Source organism: Phascolarctos cinereus, unplaced genomic scaffold (assembly GCF_003287225.1).
Source record: "Phascolarctos cinereus isolate Bilbo 61053 unplaced genomic scaffold, phaCin_HiC Scaffold_3;HRSCAF=262, whole genome shotgun sequence".
Lineage (NCBI taxonomy): Eukaryota > Metazoa > Chordata > Mammalia > Diprotodontia > Phascolarctidae > Phascolarctos > Phascolarctos cinereus.
The window spans coordinates 1401880-1427582 of NW_027555736.1; the positions used below are offsets into that span (position 1 = coordinate 1401880).

General features: G+C 47.8%; 1 protein-coding gene across 4 annotated transcripts in view; it reads right to left on the reverse strand.

Annotated features, from left to right (window-relative positions):
• INPP5A (inositol polyphosphate-5-phosphatase A) overlaps positions 1–25703 on the reverse strand; it is a 250977-nt gene that overhangs the window by 175305 nt on the left and 49969 nt on the right. For 2 of the 4 annotated variants that reach the window (XM_078150677.1, XM_078150678.1), the window contains exon 2: positions 7817–7858. The exons of 1 other annotated variant lie outside the window; for it this stretch is intronic. In XM_078150677.1, the coding sequence (XP_078006803.1) occupies positions 7817–7858 (42 nt within the window). Of the gene's footprint in view, positions 1–7816; positions 7859–13441; positions 13532–25703 lie in introns of those variants that run through there. One more of the 4 variants, XM_020973103.2, reaches the window with a different exon arrangement.

Sequence of the window (25703 nt, forward strand, 5' to 3'; positions counted from 1 at the left end):
TGGAAAGCCTAGCCCAGCCTTCCTCACGTGGGGAGCAGGAAGGCAGCATCTCTCCAACTCTGCCCAACCAAACGAGGCAGCAAAAGGCCATGCCTGCTCAAGAGAGGCTAAAAATACAGCCTCCCGCCAGCGCTGCTGAAAGAAGCATGGCCCTGAGCCCTTCCCACACAAGGCCTCTGTTTAATAATAACTTTTTTAAAGAGAGAATGAAATATCCACCCATATTTGAAATGTCTGAGTCCTAGGCAAATACCTCAAAGATATACAAACAATAAAGAATAAATCACACTTCAGAAATGAAACCATGACTCTGGCCAAGGCAAATAAACGTGCTGAGGCCCCCCCCCAGCCCCTGAAGGTCAACCAACTGTCAGGGCCAGGGCAGGAAAAAGCAGAGGGAATCCCACAGTCGGCGTCGATGGAAAATTCCAGCCTGGCCCCGGCTGCACCCTGAGGAGCAGCGGTGGGGGGCAGGAGACATTCATCTCCAGAATGCCAGGCCGAGCATGGAGGGCCCCTCACCCAAGGCGGGGCCCTCCATCCTCCTGGCCCCAGATGTCTAGGGCACACAGAGCCACCATCTAGACCTCCAGATGCCCAGGTGAGTCCTCCACCAGACCACCTGGGTCACTGCTGACAAAAAATCCAGAAACTTCAGGGGCTAACAGAGGGTCGGCTCTCAGCAGCTGCCCAGGCCAAGCCAGACTCCGCCCATAGCCTGCTTCTCAGGGGGCCAACAGGTCTTTGTTGGAAGCTGCCCAGGAGGGGAGCATCTCCCCCACTGAGAGGGTTAGGGTTAAAGTGTCCCCCTCTGTGACAGTTGTCACAGTAAAGCTCTCAAGCTTCTCCTGACTTCGAGCATAAGTCAGCCTTTTCACAACCTGCCCCCAGAGGAGGAAGCAAGACTGGCAGCTGGGTCTGGCCCATCTGACCTGAGTTCGAATCCCTTCATGCTAGTGGTATGGAGGCCGGGCACCCCAGTCCTCATGACCTGCCTATGCCTCAGGGGTCCTCATATGCAAAACCAGGGCCTGGGATAAGATGCCTAAGGACCCTTCGGCTTCCAGATCTAGGAGCCTTGTGACTCCCAAATGCTACAGCTTCTGCCCTTGGAGGCCATCATGAGCCAGGACAGTACTTCCAGAATTCAAATTCTCCTTCCCACCCCCAGTCATCCCTAGGTCCTGCAGAAGCAGACCACTGGCCCCCTCCCCCAGCTCAGCCTCCCCTCTATTGACTAGCACCCATTGGTCCTATCAAAGCTGGTCTGTGCAGAACTGGGTGCCTGGTATATCCTCAATCAAACTGGGAGCTCCTCATGGTCAAGGACAAGGGTTGTCTTTGGCGTTTCCTTGTCTCCCCAGCTCTTCGCCAGTGCCTAGCATTTAGGGCTAAGCAGTAGGTGCTTAAGAAATGCTTCTTGAGGGGGCGGAGCCAAGATGGCGGGGTGAAAGCAGTGACTTGCTTGAGCTCTCCCCCAAACCCCTCCAAATACTCATAAAAAATGGCTCTCAACAAATTCTGAAGAAGCAGAACCCACAAAAAGGCAGAGTGAAACAAATTTCCAGCCCAAGACAACCTGGATGATTGATCAGAAAGGTGTATCGCGCCGGGCTGGGAGTGCAGCGCGGCGTGGGTGCGCAGGCCACAGCAAACCTGGAGCAGGCCTCAGAGGACTGAATCGCGGGCAGCTGTGGAGGTTTCCAGACTCCTCAATCCACCAATGCCAAAGACAACTTAGAAGGTCAGTGGGAAAAGTCTGTTTCTGTCGGTGGTCAGAGAGGAAGGCGGGCCGGGGGGGGAGGGGGCAGCTGCTTCCCGAGCTTCTGGCCCACAGACTAAGGGGGAATCCAGTGGCTGATCAGAGAGGGACTGCAGGGATCTCTTTGCCAGTGCTGAGGCAGGAATCTCTTGCTTTGCCCGTGTGTGGATCTGGGTCACAGTTCTGGGCGGCAATGCTGGGGTGAGGAGAGGCTGGCGTGGTGGAGCTTGTAGTGGCTGTGAGAGTCCTCACAGTTATGGGACAGAAAGGAATACTTGTGGTCACAGGCCAGGAAAGGAGTAAACACCTCGCCCCTTATCATACCACCTTGGAAGAACTGAAAATTTACAGGTCCCTACAAGTATCTCTGAAAACAGCTACACAAACCCCTGAAGCTTGGGACAGTACACTCTCCACATTGGAAGCAGACTCTTACCTTAACAAAGAGTTTAAAACTCAAGTAATTGGCTGGGATCATAAGCAAGCAGTGCAAAAAGAGTCAGACTATATTATCTTACTTTGGTGAAAAAGAAGATCAAAATATACAACCAGAAGAAGACAACAAATCAAAGCTCCTACATCCAAAGCCTCCAAGAAAAATATGAATCAGTCCCAGGCCTTGGAAGAGCTCAAAAGGGATTTTGAGAAGCAAGTAAGGGAAGTAGAGGAAAAACTGAGAGTGATAAGAAAGAAAATCATGAAAAACAAGTCAACAGCTTGCTAAAGGAGACCCAAAAAAATACTGAAGAAAATAACACCTTAAAAAACAGCCTAACCCAAATGGCAAAAGAGGTCCAAAAAGCCAATGAGGAAAAAATGCCCTAAAAAGAAAAATTGGCCAAATGGAAAAGGAAGTCCAAAAGATTACTGAAGAAAATGCTTCCTTAAAAATTAGAATAGAGCAATTGGAAGATAGTGACTTTATGAGAAATCAAGACACTGTAAAACAAATCCAAAAGAATGAAAAATTAGAAAACAATGTGAAATATCTCATTGGAAAAACAACTGACCTGGAAAATAGATCCAGGAGAGAGAATTTAAAAATTATTGGACTATCTGAAAGCCATGATCAAAAAAGAGCCTAGACATCATCTTTCAAGAAATTATCAAGGAAAACTGCCCTGATATAGTAGAACCAGAGGGCAAAATAGAAATTGAAAGAATCCACAGATCTCCTCCTGAAAGAGATCCCCAAAGGAAAACTCCTAGGAATATTGTAGCCAAATTCCAGAGTTCCCAGGTCAAGGAGAAAATATTACAAGCTGCCAGAAGGAAACAATTCAAGTACTGTGGAAACACAATCAGGATAACACAAGATTTAGCAGCTTCTACATTAAAGGACCAGGGCATGGAATATAATATTCCGAGGGCAAAGGAGATAGGATTACAACCAAGAATCACCTACCCAGCAAAACTGAGTATAATCCTTCAGGGGAAAAAATGGTCATTCAGTGAAATAGAGGACTTTCAAGCATTCCTGATGAAAAGACCAGAGCTAAACAGAAAATTTGACTTTCAAATACAGGACTCCAGTGGAACATGAAGAGGTAAACAGGAAAGAGAAATCATAAGAGACTTATTAAGATTGAACTGTTTACATTCCTGCATGGAAAGATGATATTTGTAACTCATGAGAACTTTGTCAGTATTAGGGTAGTTGAAGGAAAAAAATTGTATGTATGTATATATAATAGATAGATAGAGGGCACAGGGTGAGTTGAAGATTAAGGGGTCATATCTGGAGAATAAAATTAAGGGATGAGAGAGGATATACTCGGAGAAGAAAGGGAGAGGTAGAATGGGGTAAATTATCTCACAAAAAAAACAGAAAAGAAAAGTCTCTCACAGTGGAGGGGAAACAGGGGAAGGTGAGAGGGAATGAGGGAATCTTATTCTCATAGGATTTGGCTTAAGGAGAGAATAACATACACATTCAATTGGGTATGGAAATCTGTCTTACCCTACAGGAAAATAGGGGGAGAAGGGGACAAGAGAGCAGGGGGTGATAGAGAGGAGGGCAGATTGGGAAAGAGGGTAATCAGAAGCAAATACTTCTGAGGAGGGACAGGGTCAAAAGAAAGAATAGAATAAATGGGAGGGCAGGATAGGATTAAGGGAAATAGAGTTAGTTTTTCACAACATGTCTACTAAGGAAGTGTTTTGCATTAACTGCACATGTACAACCTATATTGAGTTGCTTGCCTTTTCAATGAGGGTGTGGGGAGGGAGAAGAGAAAAGGGAACTCAAAGTTTTAAAAACACATGTTTAAAAAAAATGTTCACATGCAAACTGGAAATAAGAAATACAGGAAATGGGGTACAGAAGTCTATCCTGCTCTACAGGAAAATAGAAGGGGAAGGGATAAGAGAAGGGAGGGAGAGATAGAAGAGAAGGCAGACCAGGGGAAGGGGTATTCAGAATGCATGCCATCTTGGGTTGGGGGGAGGGGTGAGAAATTTGGAACTCAAAAACTTGTGGAAGTGAATATTGAAAACTAAAAATAATTAAAAAAAAAAAAAAGAAATTACTTTTTCAACAGAAAAAAGAAAAAGAAGTGCTTCTTGAGTGACTGACCGGTTAGTCACTATCCAGGTGTAGAACAAAGAGAGAGCATGAGTGGGGAGGAAGACAGACAAGGCCCATCACGGACCCACCAAAGATTGGGGGGACATCAGTACCCCGGGGGAACAAGGTCAAAACAATCCTTTCCATCATCAAGTCCTATCTCAGCACATTCACTCCTGAGAACATCTCTGTTCACTAAGAAAGCAGACAGGGAGAGGTCAGGACAACGGCATTGTCCCTGGGGAGGAGATGACACAAGTCTCCCTGCCTTCTGTATTTAGGGGAGGGGAGAAAGGAAGGGAGAGAGGATGGGGAGGGGGAGAGGGAAAAAGAAGGGAGGAAGGAAACATGGACTTACTTAGTGCCTACGATGGGCCAACTACTGTGCTAGATACTTTACAAATACCTCATTTGTTCCTCCTAACAGCCATAGGATGTAGACACCATCATTATCCCCATTTTAAGGTTGAAGAAACTGAGGCTGACCTAGGTGAAATGTCTTGCCTAGGGTCACACAGCTAGTAGGTGTCTGAGGTCTTCCTGACTCCAGGCCCAGTTCTCTCCATGGCATCCCCTAGTTATAGGAAGCAGAGTGAGGGGAAAAGGCTTGCAGCCTAGGTGTCATCCTGGATTCCTCACCCTCCCCAGCCACCTATATGCAATAGTCGATTTCACCTCTGCAGCACCTCTGGTCAATTTCACCTCTGCAGCACCTCTGGTCGGTTTCAGTTTCACCTCTGCAGCATCTCCCCATTATGCCCCCTTCTCTCCTCTGACCTTGCCTTCCCCTTGGGGCAGGCCCTCCTCACCTTGGCCCTGGACCACTGCTTGGGCAGGGGAGGGGATCTGTCCCCAGGCCAGCCTCCACTCACTGTCAAATTATCTTCCTAAAGCACAGGTTTGATCATGTCACTCCCCTACTCTATAAACTCCAGTGGCTGCCTGTCACCTCCGGGATCAATACAAAAGGCTCTGTTTGGCCCTCAAAGCCCTTTCTAACCGACCCTTCTTGCCTTTCCAGTCCTCTCACACCTTATTCCTGACTCCATGACCCCAGCCTCCCAGCTATGTCCATCTCTCAGCTCCAGGCCTTCTCTGCGGCCACCACTCCCAAGCCTGGAACCCTCCCTCCTCACCCCTGCCCTCCCTGACTTCTTTCAAGTCCAAACTAAATCCCCTCCTTCTACCAGAATCCTGCCCTGCTCCCCTCAAATGCCAGGGCCACCCCAATGCCGATTATCTCCCATTTATCCTGTCTAGAGCTTGTTCGCACAAGGCTTCCTCGCTGCTCTTGGACAGCTGACTCCCAAAGCCCTTTCTTCAGTCCTGCCCTCTCCCCTGACTTCTGGGTCCACATCTCACACCTGGCACACCCGGCCCTCCAAACCACCACTATCTTCTGACTTAATTTTTGCTGCCTGTAATGCCACCATCTACCCCCCCGGCCCGCCCTCCCCAGCCAAGTCTTCCCTCTGTCCACCTTTCCTATGCAGTCGGTTACCAAAGCCTCCTGGCTGTCTCTCCACAACACATCTCAGCCTCAGTTTCCTCAACTGTTAAATGGGGATAATAACAGCACTTCTCTCACAAGGTTGACATGAGGATCCCATGAGACAATATCTGCAAAGCCCTTGGCAAACCGTACAGTTCTCTAAACATGCAGCTGTTACTGAGATGGAAACGACGATGGCTGACAACCTTTGGCAGCGTAGGGGGAGGGTGGCAGAGTACAGAGCGATGTGAGCTTGGGCTCCCGTTGGGATGGCGGTGCCCACAGAAGGAGCAAGAGGGGAGGTGGGAAGGAGGGGAGGGGCTGCCACTCAGGGGAGAGCCTGGGTGGGGGGGACCTGCAGGCCTTTTGGCCCCTCACCCCACTGCAACTGGGAGAAAAACTCCCTCGGCCTTTCTTGCTGCCTGGGAGCCCCTTTCCAAATAGGATCGTGGGGACATCGGTTCAGAGCTGGCAGGGACCCTCACGGGTGAGCTAATCCAACCTCCTCTGTTGGGTTAAGTGATGGGAGTCAGGATTTGAACCTAGGCCCTAGAACACTTCCTGGCACTCCCACAGCAGCTGTCACCAACCCTTTTGGGGTGGTATTCCCGGGGCGGCTTCGCGCACTGTCTGCAGAAGCAAGTGGCTCCAAGAGTGCACACCCTTCTACACTCGCAGCCACTCTCCCTGTCTCTCCTCGTCCTCTCATTCTCTCTCTCTCTTTCTGTCTCTCTCTCTCTTTGTGTGTGTCTCTGTCTCTGTGTGTGTGTCTCTTTCTCTCTCTTTCTGTCTCTGTCTGTTTCTGTCTCTCCCTGTCTCTCTCTCTCTTTCTCTTTCTCCTGTCTGTCTCTCTCTCTCTTTTTCTGTCTCTGTCTCTTTGTGTGTGTCTCTTTCTCTCTCTTTCTGTCTCTGTCTCTCTGTGTGTCTGTTTCTGTCTGTCTCTCTCTTTCTGTCTCTGTCTCTCTGTCTCTGTCTGTCTCCCTCTTTCTGTCCCTCCCCACCACCTCTGATCCATCTATCTGTCCTTCTGCCTGTGCCTATCTATCTCTAACTCCAGATCTCTACCCTCTCTGTGGCCCTGGGTCATTCCTTCTTCAGGAACGTGACCAGTCCTTTCATGGTCCACAGACAGCTGGGTTTCTAAACCTCTCACTTTCCTGGCCATGCCCTCTGGACACACTCCAGTTTACTGGTCTCTTCTTAGGCTCCTGACCACTACTGGAGAAAGTCTCCAAACCACACAACCTGGGCTGATGCCCCATTCACAGAAACTCATCACCAGGGCCCTCAGTGCACACTGCTGGGCCAGGCTCTCCATCCCAGCCCACACCACAGCTGCTCAAACCCTGCACTCTCTCTGCCCAGTCCCCAGAACCCGCACCTCTCTCTACAGATACCCTAACCTCACTTCACTAAAGAAATCGAGGTCATCCCACCTGAGGAGTTAGGGGAGGTGACACCAAATGAGAGTGCCCCATGGAGGGGGTGGGGCTGGGGCTACCAAGGCCACTCACACCCTGCTGGTCAGGGCATCATTTAGGATTGCACAAAAAAGGGGCTGAAATGTCCCCTTAGTCTCCCTTGATTTACCAAACTGGGCATTTGCCCCAATTAGCTCAAAGACAGGAAAATAAAAAGGGGGCAAACATACCTGAAAATAAATACTCATACTGGGATTCTGTCACAGCCAAGAATGGGAAACAAAGCGGTGCCCATCCCTTGGCGAATAGCCAAACCAAATCACCCACAAGAAGTCATTAAGCAAGGGCCACCTAGGTGGTGTGGTGGATGGAGCACTGGCCCTGGAGTCAGGAGGACCTGAGTTCAAATCTGGCCTCAGACACATAATACTTCCTAGCTGTGTGACTCTGGGCAAGTCACTTAACCCCCAACTGTCTCAATTAAACAAGTCTTTAAGCGCCAGGCAGGCAAGAGTGAAGAATACAACAACCCCTACCCCAGAGGGTGGAGGATGAACCAGGAGATGTCTGCTTACCTGGTAAAATTCGCGAAGCCAGTTCTTCTGTAAGTTGTCTGGCTGGAAAGCAAAAAGAAAGAAGCAGTCAGACCCAAGCAGCATCTCACCAGAAGGCAGGATGAACGCAGGTCATAGGGTCTACAGACGCTAGGGGAGGGAACAGAGAGCTCCCAGAACCTGCCTCCCATGCACCCACAGGGCCCTACCTCCACCCCGATAAGGGACACGCCACTCAGGAAGGCAGGAGGGCGTGTCCTGCCTGCTCCCCATTGACCCTCTAGGTCACGAGTCCCCAGACAAGGGCTTGGAGGTCTCCCCAGCCCTAACACATGGTCTTTCTCGGCTCTCCCACAATCCATGACCTGACTAGAGGGCTTTTTGTTAGAAAGCCACGTGGCCAGGAACGGATGCTATACCTTTGTTTTTGTCCCCCAACTTGGGATGGTCCCTGGTACTGTGGACAGGAGTGGGGAAGGATAAGGAAGGAACAAGGAGGCGCAGAACATGGCGGTGCAGGATGAGGAGAGGACAAAGAGGCCCAGGACAGGGAGGGCAGGCCCTCATCAGCATAGATGGAAAACACCTCCTGTCCCCTGCGGCCTGCTTCCTGGGAGCCTCTGCTCTCCTCTGAGCACAGCAGAGCCATGGGAGCTGGCTGGACCTTTGGGGGCATCTTGCTACACCCACAGTGTTACCCGGCAGCCACCACAGCTAATGCAAAATTGGGCTGAGGCGGCAGGAGCGCAGTACTCTGCACGCACACCTCCCAGCCAACAACCTGACCACATGTCCAGAGGATCGCAGCCACAACCAGGCCAAGGATAGGGTCACAGGCTACAGAACAGGCAAGCACTGCCTCTGAGAAGGTCAAGAAGATCCAGCAAGAGAATGAAGATTCAGATTTGTCTGACTTGGCCTCAGACCTAGGCCCTGCCACGGGGGAGGGGTTGGGGTTGAAGAGGGAAACTGAGGGGCCGCTAGGTGGCACAGTGGATAGAGCACCGGCCCTGGATTCAGGAGGACCTGAGTTCAAACCTGGCCTCAGACATATTTTAACACTTACTAGCTATGTGACCCTGGGTAAGTCACTTAACCTCACTGCCTAGCCAAAAAAAAAAAAAGAGAGAGGGAAACTGAGGCTGGACACAGAAGAACTGCCCAACAATTAGCTGCTCCAAAGTGGCCTGTCCTGCCTCTAGGGTTAACAGCTAAGTGCTGGCTGGGGGCAAGGCATCTTCCTGGGTTCTAGGGGAGATACAGAGCCCAGAAAACAGAGTTCTCCAGGCCTGACTTCTTGCTGTTCCTCAACTGCAAATCCTATCTCCACGCCTTTGCACAAGCTGTGCCCCCCACCTGGAATGCTCTCCCCCCTCCCCTCTCCCTCCTCCCCCTGCCTCTTGGACTGAAAGCTCAGCTCAGGTGCCACCTACAGGAGACCTTTCCTGATGCCAATCACCTCAGACCTCATATCCCTCCACAGCCACACATTATCGACTCTGATAGAGTGTAAGAGCCTTGAGGGCAGAGGTTGCTTAATTCCTGTCTTTGTAACCCCAGCACCAGACCCAGACCTTCTTGGCCCACAAAAGCCCTGAAGAAATGCATGTTGGCCCACTGACTGATTCCTGTAGATTACAGTAGCCAGCAGGGGCAATGAGATAGCAGCCCGAGAAGAACAAAATCCCCTGCGTCCAGGCACTCTGAGGACCCCTGGAGGGATCTGACAGAGGAAGAAGCTGAGGCTCCGCTTTGTTAAAGCCACGCTGGTAAAGCCACGCTGGGTTTGAGCTCACTCTTCCAACCACAGGCCTGTGCTCTGTGCTCTCTGGTGCCCCCGGTGGCCTCATACAGCTCTGAGCCCAGCGCTCTATGCCCTCTGGCGCCCCCTAGATGCCTCATACAATGCCACCTTGGTACATGCTGCAGGCGGGGTCCCCCGACCACAAGCCGCCATTCTCTGTCCACTGGACCACCCGGCTCGATCTGGCCACCAGGACCTTCATAAGTAGAGCAGGCAGAAGAACATGAGCAATGGTTTTAAAAGGGTCTGTCCTTCTCCGCCAGGTGTTAGGAGATGGGGGCCGGTTTTGGAAAGGCTGGGCAGGAGCTGGGCAGAAACTCATTAAGCAGCCCCAGGAAGAAGCAGCCTTCTCGGTCCTGAAGCAGCAGCCACCACCACCATGACTCAGGACAAGAGGTTGCTCTAGGTGCAAGGACCGGCTTCAACCATCTCTGGGCCTTCACTCCTCTGCCATCCATCCACGGATGGGCACACAGCTGCCATTGAGGGACCACTCAGGGTCTGGCTGGCTCTCCAGGCAGGAGGATGTCAGAACCAATCAGTATGGCCTGGGCAAAGCAGCTCTGGAGAGCCTGGAACCAGGGGGGACCATTTAGAAGCAGTTCAACTAGTCAGAGCCAGTGGGAACCAGAAAGCCCTGCTCTGGGCAAGCTGACACCTGCTTAAAACCAATGTGACAGTGTTCTCGGTTCTCATCTACCCAACCGGGCGTGCTGGGCAGCGATCCCCCTTGCCTTCAACGACCAGAGCCAAGGAAAGTGTGGGGGACAGAAGGGAGAGAGAGGGAAGTGCCACAGCCGCTCTGCCCCACACTATTCTCAGGCTTGCCCGGTGCTCATGTCAAGATTACCTTGCCCACCTGGGACAACAGTCATGGCAGGGCAGCCCCACAGCCCCGGGAAGGACAAGCTTCTCTTACTACAAATGACCAAGCCAAGGTTCCACCTCACAGAGTACCCCGCCCACAGTACCCTCACAGGTGGTTGGAGGGTTCAGCCCTTGACGTCAAGAGAAAGGAGAATCCTCAATCCACTGGTCAAGAGAACTCTGGGATGAAGGAGATTGTCCCTGAAATGGGAGGGGAAGTGGGAAGGGGAGCTTGGAAAGCCCTCCCTCTCTTTGCCCCCAGGACCCATCCCTCTCCTGGCCCTATTCTCCAGGAGGCCTCAGCCTGGGCCCTGGGGGTGCAGGTAGCCCTTCTCCACATCTGGCACTGGCAGGGCTGCCTGCTCTCAGCACAAAATACAGTAAACTTCAGGAGTTAAACGTTAATCAAAAGTTAAAAACAGTCATTACAGCTGCCAACTCAAAATGTTCAGTCAGCCCCTAAGCCTGACTTTCTTGGTATTGGCAAATGATGAAAACCTGGGTGGGAAGGGAGGAAGGAAGGGAAGTGTGAGGACGAGAAGCAGTCACACAGGGTAACTGGAGATAACCGGGCTTCCATGATACTTCCCAGAGGCACAGCACCTGTTGGGTTTTGTTTCTTTAATTATTGCTGACTTTTGCATTTACATCACTTCGTTTCCAAATATATCATACACCCTACCCACCTTCCCCCACTGGGGTCATCCCTGCTAGCAAGGAACCCAAAAGAAAGATAAAGAGACAAAGAGTAGTTGGGGATAATTTGTCTACCCCTGAACCACCTCCCAGGCACTGCACCCCCCTCCCTGCCCCAGGGATGGAGGTACTTAAAGAGCTTTTCTTAAGAAAAGGCCCAAGATGCAGAGTGAGGAAGGAGTCCTCTGAAGCCCTCCCAAATTCCCCTCCAAACACCTAGAAAACCACCTGAGAACTGATCTAGGAGCAGGGAAGCATCTGACTAGCTCCAGGAAAGGTCTGTCTCACTGGAGTGAGAGGGAAACCAGGTCCTAGAGCAGAAGCAGCAGCCAGCCTCCCAGCAGGGGGCCTGCAGCAAGGCTCCTGGCCTGCAGCAATCCACCAATGAGGCCCTGCCCTCCTGCAAACCAGCAGCCCCCTAGGCACTGAGCAGTCCCTTCAGCTCAACAGGGCCCTACCCCAGTGACCCCACCCCCAGCACAAGCCACCATCCAGGCCTTGACCCCATTTCTGACCAGTATTGCTGACCAGCACTGAAGCCCTGCCCTGGGGCTGGCCAAGAAGCAACACCCTGCCCCTGGGACTTACCAGAAGAAAGACCCTGTTTCCATGGCAACTCAGCAGCAGGACCCCACCCCTAGAGCAGGCCAGCAGCTAAATCCCACACCCAGGGGAGGCCCCATCCCACCAGTACAAGCCAGAAGGGAAGCCTCTCATCCAGAGAAAGCAAGCAGCTAAGCCCTGAAGCCCAGCGAAAGCTAGCAGTGAGATCCAGAGCCCCAGCACAAAAAGCCTGGGACAGCACAGGACCAGAGCCCAACTCTCACATAAAAACACCAAGTCACAAAAAAGTCAGGAAAAATGGGGGGGGGGGGAAGAGCTTGACTATAGAAAGTTACTGTGGTGATAGGATCAAGGCATAAACTTAGAAGACAATAGTGTGAAAATGGCTACATGTGAAGCCTCAAAGAAAAATGTAATTTGGTCTCAGGCCCAAAAAGAATTCCCGGAAGAGCTTAAAAAGGATTTTAAAAAGCAAAATGGAGAAGTAGAAGAAAAATTGGCTCAAAGAGGGAATAACATACACACTCAGTTGTATACAGAAATCTATCTTACCCTACAAGGAAATAAAAAGGAATGGGGATAATAGAAGGTAGAGGAGGGGCTGAAAAAAGGGAGGATATATTGGGGAAGGTGGTGATCAGAAGCAAAACATTTGTGAGGAAGAAAAGGGTGGGAGATAAGAGAGAGGGAGGGATAAGCGAAAAATAGCATGGAGGGAAATACACAGCTATCACAACTATAAATGTGAGTGGGATGAACTCACACATAAAATGGAACTGCATAGCATAATAGATTAAAAACTAGAATCCTACAATATGTTGTTTTTGCAACAGAGATACACACAGGGTAAAGGTAAGGGGATGGAGCAAAATCTATTACACTTCAGCAGAAGGGGGAAAAAAAAAGCAGAGGTAGCAATCATGATCTCAGACAAAGAAAAAGCAAAAATAGATCAAATTAAACGAGATAAAGAAGGAAACTATATCTTGCTGAAAGATACCATAGACAATGAAGTTATAGCAATACTAAACACATATGCACCAAATGGTATAGCATCTAAATTTTTGAAGTTGAATGAGTTACAAGAGGAAATAGATAATAAAAGTATACTAGTGGGAGACTCAACTTTCCCCTCTCAGAACTAAATAAATCCTTTTTTTCTTTTTTTTTCTTTTCTTTTTTTATTTTTTTTGCTTAGGCAGTGGGGCTAAGTGACTTGCCCAGGGTCACACAGATAGTAAGTGTTATGTGTCTGAGGTCACATTTGAATTCAGGTCCACCCGAATCCAGGGCTGGTGCTCTATCCACTGCGCCACCTAGCTGCCCCAGAACTAAATAAATCTAACCAAAAAATAAACAAGAAGAAAGTTGAAGAGGTGAACAAAATTCTGGAAAAGTTAGATATGATAGATCTCCGGAGAAAACTGAATGGGAATGGAAAGGAATATACCTTTTTCTAGTACATGGCACCTACACAAAAACTAACTATGGATTGGGACATAAAAACCTCACAACCAAATGCAGAAAAGCAGAAACAGTAAATGCATCCTTTCCAGATCATGATGCAACACAAAATTACATTCAATAATGGATAATGGAAAGATATTAAAAATTAATTGGAAATTAAACAATCTAATCTTTAAAAAAGTAGGTCAAAGAACAAATCATAGAAACAATAATTTTAGTTTAAAAAATATAACAATAAGATAACATACCAAAAGTTACAGGACGCAGCCAAAGCAGTACATAGGAGAATATTTATATCTCCAATTGCTTACATCAATAAAACAGAGAAAAAGCAGATCAGTGAATTGGGTATGCCACTAAAAAAAAAAAAAACAGAAAAACAACAAATTAAAAATCCCCAACTAAACACCAAATTAGAAATCCTGAAAATCAAAGGAGAGATTAATAAAACTGAAAGTAAGAAAACCACTGAAGTAATAAATAAATAAAGAAATATAAAGAAATAAAGCTAGAACTGGTTTTATGGTGGGGAAAACAATAAAATAGATGGCTATTTTTTATTTAAAAAAGGAAAGAAGAAAACCAAATTACTCATATCAAAAATGAAAGGGGTGAATTCACCAATGAAGAGGAAATTAAAAGCAACAATTAGGAGATATTTTGCTCAATTATATGCCAATAAATCTGAAAATCTAAATGAAATGAATGACATCTATAAAAATATAAATTACCCAGATTAACAAAAAGAAATAAAATCTTAGAAAAAAAAATTTTTAAAGCCATCAATCCACTTCCTAAGAAAAAATCCTCAAGATCTGATGGATTCACAAATTAATTATATCAAACACTTAAAGAACAATTAATCCCAATACTATATAAACTATTTGGGAAAACAAGTAAAAGAGTCCCACCAAATTCCTTTTGCAACACAAATATGGTGCTGATACCCAAACCAAGAAGAACCAAAACAGAGAAAGAAAACTGTAGACCAATTTTCCTAATGAATATTGATGCAAAAAGTTTAAGTAAAATACTAGCAAGGAGATTACAGCAATATATCACAATGATTTCTACCAGGAAAGCAGGGCTTCTTCAATATTAGGAAACCTATCAGCATAATTGACCATATCAATAACAAAACCAAAAGAAATCATATGATTATCCCAATAGATGCAGAAAAAGCCTTTTGACAAAACAGAGCACCCATTCCTATTGAAAACACTAGCGAAGCATAAGAATAAATGGAGTTTATCTTCAAATGATAAGTAATACTCATCTCAAACCATCAGCAGACATCATCTGTGGTAGGGGAAGCTAGAAGCCTTCCCAATACAATCAGGGATGAAGCAAGGATACCCATTATCACCTTTATTATTTCATAATGTACTAGAAATGTTAGCTTCAGCATTAAGAGAAGAAAAAGGAATTAAAGGAATTAGAATAGGCTATGAGGAAACAAAACTATCACTCTTTGCAGATGATATGATGTTATACTCAGAAAATCCTAGAGAATCAACCAAAAAAACTATTTGAAATTATTAACAACTTTAGCAAAGTTACAGGATATAAAATAAATCCACATAAATACCAGCATTTCTATATACTACCAATAAAACTCAGCAGCAAGAGACAGAATGAAAAATCCCATTTAAAGTAACAATGGATAATGTAAATTACTTGGGAGTCTCCCTGCCAAGACAAGACCAGGAATTCTATGAACACAATTACAAAAGTTTTCACACATATAAAGTCAGGTCTAAACAACTAGAGAAATATCAATGGCTCATGGGTGGGCTGAGCCAATACAACACAAAGGACAATTCTACCTAAGTTAATGTACTTATTCAGCGCCACACCAATCAAACTATCAAAACATTATTTTATAGAGCTAGAAAAAAATAGTAACAAAATTCATCTGGAAGAACAAAAGCTCAGGGATATTGAGGGAATCAATAAAAAACAAGCAAATGAAGGCGGCCCTACCAGAGCTCAAACTGCATTATAAAGCAGTAATTATCCAAACAATCTGGTACTGGGCAAGAAACAGAGTGGTAGATCACCAGAATAAATTAAGTACAAATTACATTATAGTAAATGACCATAATAATCTAGTACATGATAAACCCAAAGACCCAAGATTTTAGACGGAAAACTCATTATCTGACAAAAACTGCTGAGAAAACTGGAAACATTATGGCAGAAACTAAGTACAGACCAACATCTCACACCATATACCAAGATAAGGTCAAAATAAGTACATGATTCACATATAAAGGGTGATACCACAAGCAAATGAAGAGAGCATTGCATATAGTTTATCAGATTTATGGATAAGGGAAAAATTTAGGGTTAGGGGCTGGAGTTGGGGGCACTCATTTAGGATTGGCAGGGACTGTCTGCCATTACCTAGCCTAGTTATGGCACCCAGTAGGAGCTTAACCAATGTTTGCTGGATTGAACTGGCGCTGGCCAAGCTCCTAAATCTTTGCTGAAACTGTACATTCTTATACTAACTTAAACAGCCTTGGAGAAATGAGGCTGGGGGCCACGGAAAGGGCTTCCCCAGCTCCAGAGTATGGAGCCATTTCTGTCCAGGGACTGATTTTGAGACGTATTTCTGCGTGTCTGTCTGTCTGTCTGTCTGTCTCTGGCTCTCTCTGTCTGTCTCTCAGCCATGTCCTTTCTGTAATTCTAAGAAAGCCAGACGGAAGCAGCTGAAGCCCGGACAGGAACACTGGCTGAACTGTCCAGCGCTCCCAAGCTCTGTGGAGCATTTCCTCTGCCTGCTGACAAGCCGACTTCCTGCCATATGGGGAGGAGGCGCACCTACAGGAGACAATTTCTGCTCACTGTTCTCTTTGCTGTTGGTGCTATTTTTAAATGAAAGTAATGTTGTGAAGGATAGGGCCTCGGGCTGTGGGACAGTCACAGACAAGGACAGAGGAGGGGAAGGGAAGAAGCATTTCTATAGCACCTACTATGTGCCTGACACTGTGCTGAGCACTTTACAACTACTATCAACAACCTTACAAGGCAGGTCCTATTATTATCCTCATTTTACAGTTGAGGAAACTGAGGCAGGCAGATTTGGTGACTTGCCCAGGGTCACAAGCTATTAAGTGAATGAGTCCACATTCAAACTCAGGTCTTCCTGAGTCCAGGTTCAGCGTCGTGGCCACTAAGCCACCTGGCAGGCTATGGAACACCATCTTCTCCCTTTGAGAACACTTTCCGTATGTACTCAAAAGGCAAATCGTGGCGGCCCAGTCTGGCAGCCTCCCTCCTGGAAGCCCATCCCTCTGGCGTCCCCCCCCCCCCCCCCCCCCCCCCGCTTGCTTCCAGACAAGGCAGAGATGGAGCCGTGCCTCCCCCACACCCTCCCCGGCTCTGTGCCGCCCCAGGCAGCGGCTGAGGCGGCTGCTCCCTCTCCTCCAGCCCAGGAGCCTCAGCCAAAGCTCTCTCCCCAAGCAACGTCTGGAACAATCTGTTCTAGAGACTTTGTATTCATCTCGCCACATCCACTATCAAGAGAACTCAGCCTCTGCTCCTGCCCACAGCGAAGAGATCTCTCCAGATCTCTCCAGGGTTCCGGAGAGTGGCCTCCCCAGCCTCCCTCAGCCTTGAGGCTGAGGACACACGGTTTATGATGGTTTCCCAGGCTGGGGGGGGGGGGCACGCAGGGCCCTGGGGAGGGGCACAACCTGCTCAGGGCTCCCATCTCCTTAGCCAACCATGGCTGTAAACCCCCCCCCCAGCCCAGGGGCTCCTAACTTGCCACCCCCAGTCTATGGACTGACTTCCGGGGGCCTGGGAGCCCGCAGGGAAAACACTTACCGCTTCTAAACACAATTTACCATTTGCTTCAATTATATGACAGCAGGATTCTGAGAAGGGTTGGACAGCTCGACCAGCCTGACCAGACACCACAATACATGAGCCATATATTTATTCTATAGACAGAGCTACAGGGGGGAGTGGAAAGGATTCCTTGTTACTCATTCTGATCAAAGAAAAGCTGCTCAAACACTGGCCGGCCACCTTGGGGACTCATTCAGTTTGAGGGCCAGAGTCAGTGGGCCTTAGTGGGAACCAGACTGGAGCTGAGAGACTGTGGGCAGGCCCGGTGTCTCAGGCTTCCTTATCTGGAAATGGGGAGAATCCCCACACTCCTGTGAGAAGGAGGTCTCATGACCCCTCAGATCCAATGAGCTTTCATGACTGTTGCACCCAGGAAGGAACTCCAAGTTCGTTGTGGTTACAGTCCTGGTCGTACTCCACAAGCTGCGGTAAAGGCTGACATCCCTAAGATACCAAAAAACAGCAGGACCGACCTTGGAGGACCATTGGAGGGTGCTTCTCCACTAAATGTGACCTGTGCCCTATGAGCCGTGACCTGTGCCCTATGAGCCGTGTCCCCAGGGGAAAGAGGCCCTGGCAGTCAGTCCCCAGCCCTCCCCCATCTACACTAACCAGCCAGAGGCCATTTCTTCTGGATCCCTGGAGTTGGAAATCCCACCACAAAGGGTCTTTTCTCAGGCCAAGTTTCCACTGAAATCTATTTCTGTCCCTTTGGCCAGAGGGTTGCCATGGGGATAACAAACTGTGACACCCAGAGGGTGGGAAGGTCTTCAAAGGAAAAGCAACACACACACACACACACACAGAGCTATTTTCTCATTTCTGTTTACACACACTCACATACACCCACATACACAGAGCTCTTTTCTTGCCACACACACACATATGCACCCTCACACACATACATACACACACAACTCTTCTTATCTGTTGCCATACACACACTCACATATACACACAAAGAAATTTCAAATTCCTTTCCCAATCAAAACTGATATGACAACTTGAAAACAATTTTAAAAGTTGCTAAATAAAGAATCAAAGATAAATATAGAAATTAGATCTAACGAAGCAGATGGTGAGAGGGCTTCAGCTCGATCTCTTAGTGAGACATCATCAGTTTACCCTTCCTGAGGCTGACAATCTCCAAGAAGAAACGTAGGCTTTCCTCTGGCTCTGTCTTCCTCTCCTTCTCCCAGCTCAGGAGGCGTCTTGTGAGCTACCACCCTCTGGAATCTCTTGCCCCAAACCTTTTCCTCGTAGACAGCAGGGGAAGGGGTCCTGCTCTCACGGGCACCCAGCCTAGCCTGCAAACCCTGAGCAGATCCTGCCAGCTGGCTGCCAACATATGGTCCAGCATACAGTCCAGCGTCCTGACTGTCTCCACCAAGGAGATGTCACCATCACCACTACTGTGCTTCCAGTGATTACCAAGGTGAGCAGAAAGCAGCACTCTGAGAGCTCCTGTCTGGGTGTTCCCAACTCACTTGGCCTCCTCTGCTCCTTACACAAAGCTCTGGGATCTGCCCACAGACTCCAGTAAACAAAGTTGTGTATCTGCGACGGCGGCGTCTTAATTCAGATCCCCACTGCAGCTTGCCCAATGCTTAAATCAACATCTCCATGGGTAGATATTTGTGCCATGGGAGGAGAAAGAAGGGATGGATGTGTGGCAGGGGGCCAGTCCCCTCCCTAAGCACACCCTCTTGTTGGGGCATCGCAAGGCCTCAGGAGGGTGCTGGATACTGGGGTAGGTGATGAAGGAGGAAGAGCCCCAGGAGCCCAGGGAACATGTCTGCAGATCACAGGAAGACTGGTCTACAACAATAACGGACCTCAGAAGCCACCTAGTCCACCCTGTCATTTCACACGCGAGAAAATGAGGCCCAGGAAGTTAAGAGACTTATCCAAGGTCACACAGGTGTTTGATGGAAATGAAGGGCCACTGTCACTAGGAACGTCAGCAGGCATAAGCCACAGCTTGGTCACCTGGAAAAGTCACTTTGACTCCGGGCTTCAGCTTATTTGTTGAAATAAACTAAGACACCTGCTAAGGTTTCTCCCAGCTCTGATATCCACAGGCCCCGCTGAACCTGCTGTGCAGGGTAGCTTGGAGCTCAATCACTGAGTCCTGACCCTTCATTTTATGCTTGAAGAAATGGGCATTACGTGGGCCGCCCAAGACCCTCAGGAGGGCAATTACACAGCTCTGCTTCCAGAGGCCTGGCTCATTTTTAAAAGGAAGAAGCCGCAGTGCAGGGCAGACAAAGGCCTTGTCCACTGCCACAGGGCCAGGAGGAGGAGAGCCAAGCTGTGGACTAATGCCTAATCCAAGGTTCTGTGCACAGGCCCATCAGGAATCTGAGCTGGAGAGACCCGGGAGGGCCCCAACCCAGCCTCTCTCCATAGACAGGAGCCTGAGGAAGACAGTGGCGGCCCCCTGGAGTTCTCAGGCCCCACTCTGAGCAACGCCTTCCGGAAGGGAGATCTGTCTGAAGCTCACAGTGCCCTGGGGTGCGAAGTTAACCATTTGTGATAGTTGGACCCAAAGGGCATGGAGCCAGAAGGGCCCAGAGAGAGGCCGCCTGGTTGCCCTACCCCACCCCTGCACATTTATAATCAGAACCACTCATTTAGTTCAGTTTAGTTAATCACTAAGTTAGTTGAAGGGGGGGGGGAGCAGGGCACAGACACGCCCGGGCCATGGTGGCACAGGCACACTTCAGAAACAGCAGAGTTAGGTGGGAGCCTAGTACCTCAGAGAACAGCATCCTAAGTAAAGAGGCCCCTCCCCCTCCCACTGCAGAGTCTGCTTGGGCTCAGGCCTCTTTCCCTCCAGATCAGAAGGGCATCCCAAGCACTTAGAGGAGAAGCCCCTCCCTAGCAAATGAGGTGGAGATACAAAGAAACTAAGCCTGGGTCTGAGCACCCAGAGCAGCTCCCGGGCAGAGCACAGACAAGTGAGCTCCAGGTCCCGGGGTCAGAGTGAGCTCCTGAGTCACGGCCTCCAGGTTCTGGTCCTGCACACCTGGATGCCCAGCAAGCCGAAGGTGGGGGAGGGGGCAGGGGAAGGGAAGCAAGACAGCCTCGGTGCTTCCAGGGCTCAATGATATTAACTTCCACATTACCCTGACACCCAGACAGTGCAGGGAAGAACCAGCAAAGGAGCCCCTGGTGAAGAGACAACTGCAACAAAATTACTAGTATCAAGAATGAAAAAGGTGAATCCACCACCAAAGAAGAGGAAATTAAAACAATAATTAGGAACTATCTTGCCCAACTGTATGCCAAGAAATTTGAGAATCTTAGTGAAATGGATACACAGTTGCAAAAATATAAATTGCCCAGATTAAGAGGAAGTAAAATATCTAACCCTATCTCAGAAAAAGAAATTGAACAAGCCATTGATGAACTCCCAAGGAAAAAATCTCCAGGACCACATGGATTTACATGCGAATTCTATCAAACATTTAAAGAACAATTAATTCCAATACTACATAGACTATTTGGAAAGAAAGCAGGTGAAGGAGTCCTACCAAATTCTTTTTATGATACAAATATGGTGCTGATACCTAAACCAGGAAGAGTCAAAACAGAGAAAGAAAATTATAGACCAATTTCTCTAATGAATATAGATGCAAAAATCTTCAATAAAACATTAGCAAATAGATCATAGCAACTTACCACAAGAATAATACACTATGACCAGTAGGATTTATACCAGGATTGCAGGGTTGGTTCAATATTAGGAAAACTATCAGCATAATTGAGCATATCAACACCAAAACTAACAGAAACCACATGATCATCTCAATAGATGCAGAAATAGCTTTTGACAAAATATAACACCCATTCTTATTAAAAACACTAGAAAGCATAGGCATAAATGGAGTCTTCCTTAAAATAATAAATAGCATCTATCTAAAACCTTCAGCAAGCATTATATGTAATGGGGACAGGCTAGAAGCATTTCCAATAAGATCGGGGGTGAAACAAGGATGTCCATCAGCACTACTGTCGTTCAATATCATACTGGAAATGTTAGCTTTAGCAATAAGAGAAGAAAAAGAAATTGAAGGTATTAGGACAGGCAAAGAAGAAACAAAGTATCACTCTTTGCAGATGACATAATGAAATACTTAGAGAATCCTAGAGAATCAAGTAAAAAACTACTTGAAATAATAAACAACTTTAGCAAAGTTGCAGGCTATAAAATAAACCCACATAAATCATCAGCATTTCTATATATTACCAACAAAGCCCAACAGCAAGAGATAGAAAGAGAAATCCCATTTAAACTTACTGTAGACATTATAAAATATTTAGGAGTCTACCTCCCGAAACAAACCCAGGAACTCTATGAACACAATTACAAAACACTTTTCACACGAATAAAGTCAGATCTAAATAATTGGAAAAACATCAGTTGCTCATGGGTAGGCCGAGCTAATATAATAAAAATGACAATCCTACCTAAGCTAATTTACTTCTTCAGTGCCATACCAATCAAACTACCAAAAATTATTTTATAGAGTTAGAAAAAATAATAACAAGATTCATTTGGAAGAACAAAAGGTCCAGAATATCAAGGGAACTAATGAAAAGAAATGCAGGGGAAGGTGGCCCAGCCATTCCAGATCTTAAATTGTATCATAAAGCAGCAATCATCAAAACTGCTAAGAAATAGGGTGGTGGATCAGTGGAACAGGTTAAGTACATAAGACACAGTAGACAATGACTATAGCTTCTGGGATAAGAACTCACTCTTTGAAAAAAACCACTAGGAAAACTGAAAAAGAGTATGCCAGAAACTAGGCATAGACCAAAATCTCACACCATATGCCAGAATAAAATCAAAATGGGTTCATGATTTAGATATAAAGGCTGATACTGTAAGCAAACTGGGAGAGCAAGGAATAGTTTACCTATCAGATCTATGGAGAACAGAAGAATTCATGACCAAATAGGAGATAGGGAACATTACGAAAAGCAAAATGGCTAACTTTGATTACATTAAATTGCAAAGTTTTTGCACAAACAAAGCCAATGCAACTAAGATGAGAAGAAAGGTAGAAAACTGGGAAAGAATTTTTACAACCAATATCTCTGATAAGGGCCTCATTTCTAAAATATATAGAGAATTAAGTCAAATCTATAAGAATACAAGTCATTCCCCAATTGAGAAATGGTCAAAGGATAAGAACAGGCAGTTCTCAGATGAAGAAATTAAAGCCATCTACAGTCATATGAAAAAATGCTCTAACTTACTATTGATTAGAGAAATGCAAATCAAAACAACTCTGAGGTACCACATCACACCTATTAGATTGGCCAACATGACAAAACAGGAAAATGATAAATGTTGGAGAAGATGTGGGAAAATTGGAACACTAATGCATTGTTGGTGGAGTTGTGAAATGATCCAAACATTCTGGAGAGCAATTTGGAACTATACCCAAAGGGCTATAAAAATGTGCATACCCTTTGAGCCAGTAATAGCACTTCTAGGGCTATATTCCAAAGAGATCATACAAATGGGAAGAGGACCCACATGCACAAAAATATTCATAGCAGCTCTTTTTGTGGTGGCAAAGAATTGGAAATGGAGAGGATGACCATCAATTGGGAAATGGATGAGCAAGTTGTGGTATATGAATGCAATGGAATGCTATTGTGCTATAAGAAATGATGAGCAGGCAGATGTCAGAAAAGCCTGAAAAGACTTGTATGGTCTGCTGCTGAGTGAAGTGAGCAGAACCAGGAGAATGTTGTACACGGTAACAGCCACGTTGTGCAATGACTAATATTGATAAACTTAACGCTTCCCAGCAATGCAAGGATCGAAGACATCTCCAGAGGCCTCGTGGTAGAAAATGCTATCCACATCCAGAGAAAGAACTATGGAAGTTGAATTGCTATCTTTTTTTCTCTTCTGTTTTGTTTCCTCTTTCTGGTGGTTCCTCCTATTGGTTCTAATTCTTACTTACAATATCACTAATGTGAAAATATGTTTAATAGGAATGTATATGTAGAGCCTATATTAGATTGTGTGCCATCTTGGGGAGGGTGGTGGGGAGGGAGGGGGAGAAAAATTTTAAACTAAAAAGCAGATGGAAGTGATTGTTGATAAATCAAAATAAATTAATTTTAAAAAAAGAGAGAGAGAGACAGCTGCACCTGAGCCACAGCATTGTCCAGGGATATGCATCAGAGGGGCTGACTCCCTCCTAGGACAGGAGGAGGCTCAGGGCCTCCTTACCAAGGTCCCCGCTCACACAGCCGTTAATGTGGCCAGGGCTACTCTGAGAAAGGCTGGTTCTAATCACTGGGTTTCTCAACTGAGAATCACACGACTCCCCTTCAGCACTGACATGGCTGCACAGATCCCTCGGAGGGAAGCTTTGGAGTGGAGCCCCTGGAGGGGGAAGCACCTCGGAGGCCCAGACTTTGGAGTGGAGCCCCTGGAGGGGGGAGCACCTCAGAGGGGGAAGCACCTCGGAGGCCCAGACTTTGAAGTGGAGCCCCTGGAGGGAAGAGGATCTCAGGGGGAGCACCTCAGAGGCCCAGACTTTGGAGGGGAGCTCCTGGAGGGGGGCACACCTCAGAGGGTCACATAAGCCAGTGCGGGTCAGAGAAGGGTCCAACTCCAGTCCAAGCCCAGCCTCAGTATTCTTTTCACTAAACCCGGTACCAATCCTTGGAGCTCAGCACAATGCCTGGCACGTAGTAAGCACTTACTCAACATTTGCTGATTGGTCAGACACCTCGTCCCCAGCAGATTTTCACCTTCATGTATTTCTCCACCAGCTGGTGCTGGCCCCACTCAAGGAGACAAGCCCGCTGGCCTTCTCCTAGGCACAACCTCACCAGACAGGGACCAGCTAGGGTGGAGAGGGAGGGAAAGAGAAAAGAAGGGAAGGGAAGAAGTATTCATTTAGACACCTGTGATGTGCCAGACACCATGCTGAGCCCTTTTATAAGTATCACCACCTCCTGGGAGGCAGGCACTATTACTATCTCCATTTTACAGGTGAGGAAACTGAAGCAAACAGAGGTGACGGGCCTTGCTCACTGTCACACAGCTAGGAAGTATCTGGGGTTGGATTTGAACTCTTCTCTGCACACCCCTCACTGCCTCAGGGAGGAAAGGAGGCCCCAGGTACCAGTCACTTAGCCTCATCCCGCCATCCTGTGAATCCCCATGGGTGGGGAAGCTTCGCCTCATGATAACTACAATAGAAGGGAAAGACTGAACTTTCCACTGGAGACCTGAGTGGAAATGCTGATGGGATATCTGCATACCCCCATGACACAATCAAACCCAGAGGAGACTGGACTGACCCTGGGCTCCAGAGCAATCAGTGGATACCGGGAAAGAAATAATCATTTCCACAAGCTCCCTGGGCACAACAATATGCTTGTGTCTGCCAAAAGGGTTCTCCCGAATTGGGAAACTGAGCTCCCCCAGCTAGGAAGAGGCCTTAAAGCTCCCATCTAAACCCAGGTCCTCCATGGCCAAGGCTGCCTTCTACATGCCCCCCACCACAGCCCAGGACCTCCCAGGGCCTTCAGTCCGCTCTTCCACAAGAGAGATCCTTCCTGAGAGCCCCAGGACTGGGGGCGAGGGCAGGGCAGCCAGGAGGTGCAGCCTGAGGCTGGCCAGGGAAAGGTCATCACCTTTGGGCCACCCTCCTCCAAAGCAGATGCCAAGAGAAGGTGGTGTGCATAGGCCTTCGCTGGCATCAAGCATGCCAGGTCTGACTGCATTATGAGTCAATGGTCTGCCCTCCTGCTCAAGCTGCCCCAAACCCCCCTTCAGTCCCTCCCTCCCCACGGGCCATTAGGAAAGTAAGTCAGTCATTCCCGCTGGTACTGGCCAAGCCCCAGGGCTCCCCATGAGGAGCATCTAGAGGAGACCAGGAAAGCTGAAGCAGGGCTGGGGCTTCAGGAGGGCTGAGGAAGGTGGAATCCTTGCACGGTACCAGCCCCAGCATATGAGAGCCTCATCTCCTCTCCACAGACTGCTCAATGAGACCCCAGGCTGCAGATCAGCAGGGGACTACCACTTTATCCTTCAGGCCCAACCCAGGGCCCACGAACCATCTGAGCAGAGGAGATCCGGGTGCTTCAGGCCCCAAGGGTCCAGATGGCCCATTCCCGGCTCTGGCTGCCCAGCCTAGCCCTCTGGGATTCCTGTAGGAGAACCCAGGAAATGTGCCAGGCTGGACCTATAACCCAGAAACTCTCCAGAAAGCAAATGCATTCCATCTGAAGCGAAAATAACCTAATTCAAATTCAAACTCAACATTTCTCCCACACCTTCTTGGAAGGTGGGGAGGCAAAGAAGCATCTACAGTGTGCTACACAGGGATTCAGGTGATCCCGGAATGCCAGGGGAGGAGGAGAGCAGGAAGCATGAAACAGAATGGAGATGGCAGCAGGAGGCGCAAGCCCCCCTGAGCTGAGCTGAAACAAAGCAGCCAGGAGCCGTAGGGGAGAGCTTTAAACTGAAGCCAGTGACTCTGCCCGGCTTTCCCATACTTCTAGCCTGGAGGATGCCTAGTGTAGACCCTTCTTCACCACCACCTCATCTCCTCTGGCTTGTCCTCAGAGATGTCTACTACATGAGAGTCTCGGCCTCACGGTCTGAGA